The following is an 11,646-nucleotide window of genomic DNA, read 5'->3' as shown; positions in this document are numbered from 1 at the left end:
GATTAAGTGTTCGCTCATCTTAATTTCCACAACCATTAAATTTCGTTAACCAAGCAGAAAAATATTATTTGGGAATATGCTGATTGACTTACTTGAAATAATTTGTGGACCTCATATTGTTTTTTTCATTATGCATAAACCATGATTCATTAGATCCTAGACTGATCCTTCTCTCTATTATTTATTTATTTATTTTTTAAATATAAACAACTCCAAAAGACCTCGTCATTAACAGTAGCAACAAAGGAAAGGACAAAGTTTGAAGATGAAACCCTACAAGAAAAATAATAGTGTGTGTAGTAGTTATTTTTCTTTGCTTTTAGACTAGTTGCCGATGCATTTGTTTGGTTGTAAGTTTTCGGATTTATCTTCTACAAATGATGAAACTTATTTGTTTATTTATATTTTGGAAAAGAAGGCTATTACACCTTGGACCCAATCGTCAATGATAATTATTAATCAAATTATTTTCCCTCCTAATTGGACATTCACATAATCCATCTCTATGATTCTATATCTTTATCCAAACCCCTATTGGATCTCAACTCAATTGTTTGAGAAATCATTCTACTTGTAACATCGCAATCACACTTATTCTAGTATTCTAGAAGTAATATATAAATCAAAACAATCCAAAAAAAAAAAATCAGATTTTCAAATAATGTGTAATTCAAGCATTGATATTAATAATCAGTGTACACAATCTTGAATTTCTTTTTAGGGACACGATTTGTGTGAACGACCCGACCCATATTTTTAATGATCGTGGTGGTATCCTCCCGAACCCCCAATCGAAGATCCAAGAGAATCATACATGAACCCAACACCATCGTCATCCTACAAACTCAATTCCCTATTATAGCCTTTCCCCTTAACCATTAAAGATTATTAACAAAAAAAAACAAAGAAAAAAATAAAGACTAGGGCAAAAGCTAAAATTATAAATGGACTACCCAATTAACCCGACCCAAATCTACATAATTGTCAAATTGTTTTTCAAATCTCAATGTTGAATCACTTGTGAAATCAAGTTTAATAAGAATGCCAATTCAATCTTGTCGGTGATCTCCGTCACCTGTAATTCGCCTTCCTCCCCTTCGATTAGCAGCTTCTTCTTCTTTTCGCTCTCGCTGTATGCTTTTGTCGTCTTTATATTTGCAACCGAAGTTGTGATTTCTTGAACTAAATCGACAATCACACCCTCAACGCCCATTAGATATTGAACATGAACAGCTTCAGGAACATTACTGTTTTACATCAAATCGATTTCATTAGCAAACAGTAACACATCGTGTATTCAATTTCAAATTGATAAACGGAAACGATTTGACAAACTTACTTCAATTTTCCGTAAGTCAAGAGAGAAAGATTTGATTCTTTGATTTCTCTTACAACCGAAGGGTTTCTGAAAATACCCTTTACTTCGGAAACGATTCCATCCAATCCACCATTGATTGCAAGCTTCTTGGCTTCTTCCAACGAATTCATTCGAACGTCATCGAATATCTCGGTTCCTCCGTTTGTCAAGAAGTAAACCTAAAGGGATTTTTTTGAATGGATTAGCAGTGTTCATAACGGAAATCGAAAAGAGATGAGATATTAAAGAATACTAACTGGGTATTTAGTTTGAAGTTTCTTCATGATCAAGGCCACATCGGGTTGGAAGCTTGAGAACATTACAGGTCTTTCTTGCGCGTATTCGTATACCACCTTCATGATGATTTGAAGAATTTTGATGAGATACTCTTTTTCATAGACAATGTAATCATCGAATTTCAACTCAATGTTGAATCCCAAACATCGGTTAACTTTTTCGAAAGCTTCTTGTAAAGTGCAAGAATGATCGTCGGTTTCAACATTCCACCCGACTATCTGTCCATGGGATTCTCTAAGCAAAGTTTTACCCACCACACCTGCAATTCTTTGAGGACCATAGCTAAAGAACTCATCAACTGTCAAATCAGTGACCCTCTTCTCAACTACGATACCCTGAAAAGATATAATCAAATACGTGAATTCTTGATAGATATTAGTTACTATTCATGATGTGTGTATCGAATGAGTTAAAACGCGACTTACATTCTCTTCAGAGAGGATGAAATTGTCGTGGAAAATGATTGGTATGTCGTCTTTTGTCACCTGCAAAAACGATAACATTTCTCGTTTTCACTTTCCAGCTCTTGTTTTTATTTCCAAGAATATGCATTTTGGTTTCTAGATTGTGCCATAAAAGTAGAATTCAAGCAGCGAGAAAGGAAACAAAGAAAAGGTAGACTGATCAGAAATGAAAAACATAATCGGATCTCGTAATCCATTTTAAATTCAGCCATTCAGGGTTGATCAGACACCTTTCGAATTTCCAATCATTTTTTGTTTTTTGGAATGAAAGTGATGAAATTAAAGTAAATACCTGAACGTCGAATTCGATGAAATCAAGAGGATGATTTGCAGCGTTATTGAACGAAAGAATCGAATTCTCTTTAAAAGCGTTCATTCTCTTATCAGGCGAAACCAAGACGTTCATGCCATGACCTCTATGACCAACCACCATGAATTTCGGCAAACTTTTCCGGTTATTACTCACATCCAATCCTGATATTCCATCAACACAATCAATCACAGATTCACAAAAAAAATAGCTGAAGAACACGTAACAGAAACAGAAAAAGAAACGAAACCCGTACCGGTGGGGAGACGGGTGGCGTAAAGGGACAACGAGGCGGCGTTGTCATTGACCTGATCGAGAAGTGGCACGTCGGAGAACTGCACTGCCGTCTTGCAAGCCATTGTAAGAGAGATTAAAGGAAAAGGAGGGAGGAGAATGAATGGGGGGTTAATGTATAGAGTTGATGAGGAAGAAAGGAGTTTGTAAAAGGGTATTTAAACAATGGAGTTGAAGATCACGATCTGATTCCCAACACCGTCACCGTCACCGTTACCGTGACAGAGAGGTGGGATCTTCGATTGGAATATTCGTTCGCCCTACTCAAACCAATCTCCCCATCTTTGTCTTTATACTTGAGATTTGATTTATTTAAGGAAATATGTCGTTTGACCCAAATAAATCGCTCTTCTAAAATTACGCTTTATTGCAATTTGCAAAATTTTTTAGGAAAAAAAGAGAATAAACCCACACCGATCAATTAAGGTGAGGTTTGACCACGCGTTTTGACACATAATACGAGAGACAACTTTAATTTCTTCTAGATAAATTTATGTTGTCAATAATTTATAATCGTTTAATAAATTAATTATCACATTTTAAATTCAAATATGACAATAAAATACGATAACATTTATCCAATAGTGTAAAGATTTCAACAAAGTTTAAGGAACACGTTTTACTAAAGTGATTATTTAATACTACACAAATTTCTCAACTTATATCCCAACGCTTAGCAAATTGTAATAATTAAATTAATATATTTAATTTTTTTTACCGACAAATATAATATTTCTTCTAAAATAACACCTAATTCCATATGTATCAACAACCGGACTTAGGGCGTGTTTGACACGGAGTTTTTGGAAGTGTTTGGGAGCTTCTAGCTTTTATCGTTTGATAAAACGTTTTAGTTTAAACAAAAAGTTTCGTTTGGCAGTACGAGCGTTTATCTTTAGTTTTAACAAAACGCTCCGATTCTAAAGACATGTTTGACAAAAGTAGCTGTTAGCTGGAAGCAGGTAGCGGTTAGTTGGTAGCGGGTAGCTGGTAGTGTGTAGCAAGTAGCTGGTAGCGGGAAAATGTAGCTTTTATTTGTTATATGAATGTTTAACAAAAGTAGCTGGAAGCTTTTGAAATAGATAAAATTACATAAAAGGACAATTGATTAAAAATAAATAAATATATAAATATATTTTTAAGCATAATTATGGAATTGATTTCAAAAGCTCAGAAGCGTTTTGTTAAACGCTACATAAAGTAGCTTTAGAATCAGAGCGTTTTGTTAAAACTAAAAGCTAAACGCTCGTACTGCCAAACGAAGTTTTTTGTTTAAACTAGAGCGTTTTATCAAAAGCTAAAAGCTAGAAGCTCCCAAACGCTTCCAAAAGCTCCGTGCCAAACACGCCATAAAAGTTACTTCATGTAGCGTTTAACAAAACGCTTCTGAGCTTTTGAAATCAATTTCCATAATTACATTTAAAAATATATTTAAATATTTATTTATTTTTAATCAATTGTCCTTTTATGTAATTTTATATATTTCAAAAGTTTCCAGCTACTTTTGTCAAACATTCATATAACAAATAAAAGCTACAGCTTCCCGCTACCAGCTAACCGCTACCCGCTTCCACCTAATAGCTACTTTTGTCAAACACGCCCTTAAACTCTTGACCTCAAAGAGAAAGACATCACTTGATATCGCAAATTTTTTTTAACTTTTTTTAAAAAAAAACAAATATTTCAATTAGGTTTTAAGAATTTTTAGTTTTTCAGATTTTTTTACTTTTATTTCTAATATAATCTTATACATTTAAAAACTAACAATTTTTTTGCCGAACATTTCTACACGAATAAAAATCACAACTTTCGGTTTTTAGTTATCAAATACGAGCTATCAACTTGTAACTTTTAGCTATCAACAAATTTTACTAAACATGCAAAAAAATTTAAGGTTAAACTAGAAGTATGTGTTGCACTTTTCATCCAAGCTAGTTTGGGAGCAATGACACAATATCTCATTTTCTTATAAACCTACCATTTAGTAATTAGTAATTTTATACACGGTTCTAAAAAGTGTGTCATGACGCGTCTCAAAACGTGTCATGATGCGAGACGTGGTGTAGCCGTTACGATTAATTGTGGTTTCGTTAAAAGTGTAGCCTTTAACGTTTTCGTAACGACTACACAACGCATCGCATCATGTGTCAAGGCGCCTTATCGTGTTATGGTGCGAGTTTTTTTCAAGGCGCGAGTTTTTTTTTGGTTTGTTTTTTTCTGATCGGGCCTAAAATTAGGGGTGAACATTTGGACCGGTGGACCGGACCGGACCGGACCGGTGAACCGGACCGAACCGGACCGGGCCGGACCATTTTTTTGGACCCCCGGGCCGGTTCTCGGTTCTAGGAATCCATCCCGGTCCGGTCCGGTTTTTACCGGGTTTAGAATCGGTTGGACCCGGTTTAAATTTTTTTTTTGTAATTTGTGAATTTTTTTAAACAACCACAACACATTCGTTTTAAGTCGGATTGACACGCGGTTTTTTCCAATGTTTAATTTACAGTTTGTAGATGAATTTAGACTATAATTTTGTTGATTTTGGTATTATATTCAATGAGTTACAGTCTTTCAAAGTTGAGCTATCAAAGCTGAAAATTTTCAGCTTTTCAGCAACATTTTTAAAACTTTGTAATCTATGAAAATTTTTAAATAGCCATAACTCATTCGTTTTAAGTCGGATTGACACTCGGTTTTTTTCAAAGTTTAATTTACAGTTTGTAGATTAATTTAGACTATAATTTTGATGATTTTGGTATTATATTCAATGAGTTACAGTCTTTCAAAGTCGAGCTATCAAAACTAAAAAAATTCAGTTTTTCAGCAAGATTTTTAAAATTGTGTAATCTGTGAAACTTTTTAAACAATCATAACTCATTCATTTTAAGTCGGATTGACCTGCGGTTTTTTCAACATTTAGTTTACAATTTGTAGATAAATTTAGACTATAATTTTGTTGATTTTGGTATTATATTCAGTGAGTTACAATCCTTCAAAGTTAAGCTATCAAAATTGAAATATTTCAATTTTTTAACTATTATTTTAGACTATAATTATGAATTTTATGTATCTTTGAAAGATAAATCATATGAAAGGGATCATGGTGAACATGATTTATATGTTAGTTGCTTTTATTTGGAAAATTAATTTTGCAAGTTATAATATTCTAACATCAAGGTAGATTAGTTATTCATGAAACAGAAACGTAATCATTTTTACAAGTTATATCGTATCAAACTCAATAACATATTCGTTTTAACGAGTTCTATCAAACCCAAAAACATATTCTAACGACTTGTACTCTATGCATGAAACGGAAACGTAATCATTTTTACAAGTTATATCGTAACAAACCCAATAACATATTCGTTTTAGTGAGTTCTATCAAACCCAAAAACATATTTTAACGACTTGTACTCTATGCAATTAAAGTTGTACCAGTCCAAACGGGTCCAAGAACCGGAAAACCCGGACCTGGACCCGGACCCGGACACGGACACGGACATGACTCATCCGGTCCGGTCCACGGTCCACAATATTTTCCATAACCGGTCCGGTCCAAGAGTCGGTCCGGTCCGGTCCGGTCCGGTTCGGTCCAAATGCTCACCCCTACCTAAAATAATTGAGGTTTTTAAATTTTTATATTAAATATTAATATAATACTTCTACAAACTTGATATATTTGATAAATTCAATAATTATATAATTTATCTTTCTTAATGTATATAAAATAGTCACGCCTTGAAAAACGTCATGGCTCGTCAAAGCTCACCATGACATAACTTTGACTTTGCTATCAAGACCATGTCTCACGTTATTTAGAACCTTGATTTTATCTTACTTTATTAAATTATTAAAATTTGTCGAATAGTTACTAGTCAACTATCTTCAAATAACATAATCACATCCGACCAATGTTTTTACAAATCTTTTTATTAGGACGGAGGAAATAGTGTCACTTTTATCATATTATTTTTGTTGTCACGTAAGCACCATTTCATTTTTGTCACAACACATTCGTTTCTTACCATTTAGGGGATATGTTATCATGACATATTACTATTTTTTCGATTATTGAAGTTTATTCTTACATAATCCATAATAGTTGGCCATATAAAGTTTATTTTTTATATTAAATCAATAAAAAACTATTTACGATATTCTTTACAATATAAATTTTGTTTAAAGGATCGTACATAATATCTTTTAGATGTACACAACTTATATTTTATATAGTTATACAATACAACCCTCTAAAACATAAATTATTATATACTAGTTGTGATAACTGTATATTATATGGACCGATTAAAACAAAATGTTAAATACAAATGATTAAACAACAAGTTTATTTGAATTTTTAAATTCGAAATAAGTATAAATTTAAAAAAATGAAAAATTAAATTAAAATTATATGTTTAGTTGTTAGACACATGTATTAAATGTGTTAATTATAACAAAATTTTAAATACGAAGATTTAATTGTAATTTATTTAAAATTGAAATTGAAGTTTGAAAGTTAAAATTTAAAATTAATATAGTTATTATGGTATGTTTAATATTTAGAAACTAAATTAATGGTATATATTCAATATCAATATCAATAGTCAATAATCAATAATGATAAATGAAGTAAATGATAAGTGAAAAATAAATATCTTAAAATGACATGTGGTACATGAGAATATGACAAGTGCCAAAAAAACTTTCATTTATTAGAGAGGATAGTTAAAAATATTTTATACAAATCACTTCCATTATTTAATTTTTTTAATAATTAAATTTTTATCTAAATTTATCAAAAATGTTTTATAAAACTTCATTCCAAATGTTTTTCTTAAACATCCATTATATTTTATATTGATGTTATTTATCAATTATATAGTTACAAAAATAAAATATTACTTTTATTTTCATATTTAATAAATTAGAATTTAATAAACTAGATTAACTTGTGAAAAAAAATATTTCTAATACACAATATCATTGAAGGATAAAATATACATGTTATTAAGATGAAAGGTAGAAAATTATCCTATAATAGATAAATAATATTTGGCTGATATGTAAAAGGAAAAAAAATACGCATCAATGTTGATGTAACAATAATAAATTAAAAATAAGCTTTAGCTAAAAATGTTCCCAAGGATTACTGATGTTTTAGAGGGTGCATAGAGGAGTTGAAGTGAAGTTTAGGGGCTGACGTGCAACTAAAGGTGAGGATAAGGGTCGCCGTAGATATGATGATGTGTTGCCACGACTTCAAAACCGAGTCCAAATATTAAATACCAATGAAAGACGCAATGCCACCAACACAACCACAAATTTTGGGAAATTCATTTCCACTCCTTTCATTGCCCAATAAACAAACTTTTGCGTTTATTCTATTTAAAACATAGGCATAATGTATGATATGTTATATCTAACGTTGAAAAAAAAGTCTCAACCAGAACGTTACAATTCAAAAAATGTCACACGTTTTTTAAATTGATATATTTTATAACAAAATAGATTAAGTCTTGAAACGGAAGCGTCTAAAAGAAAGCTTTTTCGAGATTTGAATCCCGAAATCTTCTCTTTCTCCTGCTGCCCAAAAAAGTGAGTTTATATGGATGTTGTATCTTTTCATGCTGTTTCTTATGAAAAAGCCCTTAATGCACCATTTTTTCCTGTTGCTTCTTATGAAAAAGCCCTGAATGCGCCACTATCTTAAAGTCATTTATTGGTCAAATCATAAAAATATATATATTTGTTGGATATTTATAAGTTTAAAAATGAAAAACATCTATGACTGGAATGACGTGTAACAGAATAGTACATCTTGCAATAATAATAGAAGGGTGACATATTAAATAATTGGCATATAGTCAGAGCCAGAAGGCTGGCGTTCATAGAGGGATGACAAACGCCTTATCCGACTTTTCTAAAATTGTTATTTCACAAGAGGAATCCATGACATGCTGATGTGGATCCACGAATAGAAATTGGTTGGCAAAGTAGTGCATATATAATCAATTAACTACCATCGTTTTGTTTTTAAGGGATATTCAAAATAATTGTTTAATATATAACAAAATAGCAAAAGAATTTGCATTTTTATAAAATTGACCAATGAATCTGAAATGGGTTATTTTGACCCGATAAAAAACGGATCTTACCGGTTTGTGGTCCGTCATGTGGTCCTTCCCTATGTCACGGGTGCCCAAAAGACAATTATTGGTTTAAGGTAAGTGAGGTTGGTTTTACGGTCTTTAGTTCCACGATTTTAGTCGGATAGTCAAAAAATGATGTCCGAAATGTGATGAATAGTTCTAGAATCCGATAACAAACTATGTGATAACTTTTGATTTGTAAGGTTTAAATAGATTTGCCTACCGATCGTTGTTGCATTTTGGTTATTATCTTGTTTAATAGGTCTAAGAAAATTCGTATTTAGCTTAAAGAACACAAATACAAATTACATTGTGAGCAACATACCCTAAATTGGAATGTATTTATTATCACTAATTTTATGAAGCAAACTATTCAAACCATTTTCAAGTTGCCAACAAAACAAATTTATTGCGGAAAAAAATAACGAAATTACAGTCTATGTGGTTTTTCATGTTATTACAAAATTTTCAATCATTTACATATTTACAATGTTGGCCCAAAATTTATATTTTGTTACTAATTTTGTCTTTTTTCTCTTTTTGGTAAATTCTTCCCAAACTTTAATCTTTTTTTTAAACAATTTTTAAAAGAGTTTTTATAAACTTAAAGCATCTCCAACCCACTTTAATTCTCCATTTTTTCTTCCATTTCTTCCCCATTCATCTCCAACCCTACCCCATTTATTCCCCAATTTTGGGGAAAATGAATAGTATAACACAAAATATGGTGTTATACTATTCATTTCTCACAAAATGGGGATGAACTTTGAGTTGTCGATTTTAGTTCCTCATTTTATATATTTATACATTCCTGGTTTTTTTTATCTACTAATTATTATTTAAATGTAATATTTAATACTTATAATATTGTGTTGTATATTAAATTATATTAATTAATTATAAATATAAAGTTTGTTTTTTGTTTGTCAAATTCATATTAAAATTTAAATACATATTGAAATTTTGAAACACAACGAATTTTACAAAAACTTATAATTACGTATTATAAATATAATCTTAATTATTTAATATTATGGTAATGAATATATATATATATATATATATATATATATATATATATATATATATATATATATATATATATATTATATTATATTATATTTGTTAAAATCAAATTAATAGAATGGATGTGTTTGACAATTTATATAAGTTATAAGAATGGAATATACTTTTTGAGAGTAAAAATAGGATAAAAAATGGAGTTGGGTAGGAGATGAACCACAATTTACCCCATTTTTTAGGGGAAAAATGAAAATGAGTTGAAGATGGTTTTATCTTATAAACTTTTTTACAAATGATTTCATAAGTTTCTTTTAGAAAATAAACTACAACTTTTTTAATACTCTTTTTTAAAAACTTTTTATTCAACAATTTTAAACATTTTTAACTCTTTTTCAACTTATTTTCAATAATTTTTTATAATAACTTTCAATGTTTTAGTAACCTTATAAAACTAATTTCTAATATTTTAAAACTTTTTTACTCCTTAAGAATGTTCAAATATATAAATAAACAACTTTAAAATGTTTGAAACATAGAAATACAAGATGTAAAAAAACTTTTTCATACCTTTTAAACTTTTTTTCAAAACCTTTAAAAAGAAATTAACTTTACTTGCATTTCAAGTTTTTCAATATTTTTCTTACGTTTTCTTTTTCAATATTATTAGGTTGTAAAATGATGTAAAAAAATTTCAAAAGACTTGTAGAAATGTTTTAATATGTTGTAAGAAAATGTGTAATTTTTTTTTTCGAAAAGTTATATTTTTTTGAAAGGTTATAAAAAAAAAAGTTAAAAAAGGAAGTGATTGAAAATTCTATGAAAATGTAAAAATGTTGTAAAGAATTATAAAAAAATCTATAAAAAGTTTTTGCAAAAAGTATTAAAAGTTTTTTTTAAAGTTGTAAAAAAGTTAAACTGAAAAAAAGAAATACCTTTGGGATAATTTTGTAAAAAAACGTTTTGACCAAATGTGTAACAAAGTATAAAAAAATGTGTAACAAAGTATAAAAACTTTGAAAAAACAATCTCTATGTAGGGCATACCTTCTGGTACGTCGAGTGTAGTTCATTAATGAATGGTGGGGTCCTTTTGCGTACGTTGGGCGTACGTAAGAGTACGCTGGGTGTACTCACAAAGACCCCAAACCCTAATTTGTAGGGTTTAGACCCCATTTAAAGGAAATTATGACCTTGATCCCTCCCTTACCTCCAACCTTCATCTCGAAACCCTAATTCTTTTATGTGAGTGTTGAAGCTTTTTAGTGACATTTTGGTGTTCTTGGTGGTGAAGGAAGACCTTTGGAGTTATGGTGTGGCACTCAAGCTCTTGGATCCAACATTTACTCATCTCTGTGCAACTTTAGTATGTACAAAGCTCAAATCTTGCCTTGCTAGATCTTGTTAGGATTCAAGTTATGACCTTTTGTCCCAAAACCTTAGTCTCATGAGTATTGTCTACTCCAGACCATTTGAGTTGTCCTTTCAAGCATTTTAGAGTGTTTAGTGTCATAAAAATGCAAGCTTGGTCCATGGTTTTCATCAATGCAAGAGTAATGGAGTTTTAATGGTAATATAAGTTTGAGCTTCCTTTTGCCATGCAAAGGCATAAAGGTTACAACTTTATGACGTTAGACATTTAATATGTTTAGAACTGAAGTTTCGACTGTAGAATCCCAAGAAGGATGAAAAATACATAATTAAAATGATCAATGTGAATCAAACATTATGAAAGAATACAAGAAGTAAATAAATT

The 11,646-nt window shown here is 30.4% G+C and overlaps 1 protein-coding gene across 1 annotated transcript; it reads right to left on the bottom strand.

Annotated features, from left to right (window-relative positions):
* Nucleotides 1-651: 651 nt before the first annotated feature.
* On the bottom strand, nt 652-2,990 carry LOC145093526 (glycerophosphodiester phosphodiesterase GDPD2-like). Its single transcript, XM_079031673.1, has 6 exons — nt 2,685-2,990; nt 2,411-2,592; nt 2,080-2,139; nt 1,615-1,989; nt 1,340-1,536; nt 652-1,247 (listed from the first exon to the last, which is right to left on the bottom strand). The coding sequence occupies exons 1-6, from the start codon at nt 2,785-2,787 to the stop codon at nt 1,004-1,006; spliced, it is 1,161 nt and encodes a 386-aa protein (XP_078887799.1). The 5' UTR covers nt 2,788-2,990; the 3' UTR covers nt 652-1,003.
* Between the last annotated feature and the right edge of the window lie 8,656 nt (nt 2,991-11,646).

Source organism: Lactuca serriola, chromosome 3, assembly GCF_051521515.1.
Source record: "Lactuca serriola cultivar US96UC23 chromosome 3, Lser_US96UC23_V15, whole genome shotgun sequence".
In the NCBI taxonomy this organism is placed as follows: Eukaryota; Viridiplantae; Streptophyta; class Magnoliopsida; order Asterales; family Asteraceae; genus Lactuca; species Lactuca serriola.
This window is presented reverse-complemented; position numbering and strand designations above follow the sequence as displayed.

What these genes read in the sequence shown, in the direction of transcription:
- LOC145093526 (XM_079031673.1), bottom strand. Translation starts at nt 2,787, where the DNA reads ATGGCTTGCAAGACGGCAGTGCAGTTCTCCGACGTGCCACTTCTCGAT. An exon ending in CGCCACCCGTCTCCCCACCG is followed by an intron (nt 2,593 to 2,684) that starts GTACGGGTTTCG and finishes ATGGAATATCAG; the next exon opens with GATTGGATGTGAGTAATAAC. An exon ending in TCATCCTCTCTGAAGAGAAT is followed by an intron (nt 1,990 to 2,079) that starts GTAAGTCGCGTT and finishes ATATCTTTTCAG; the next exon opens with GGTATCGTAGTTGAGAAGAG.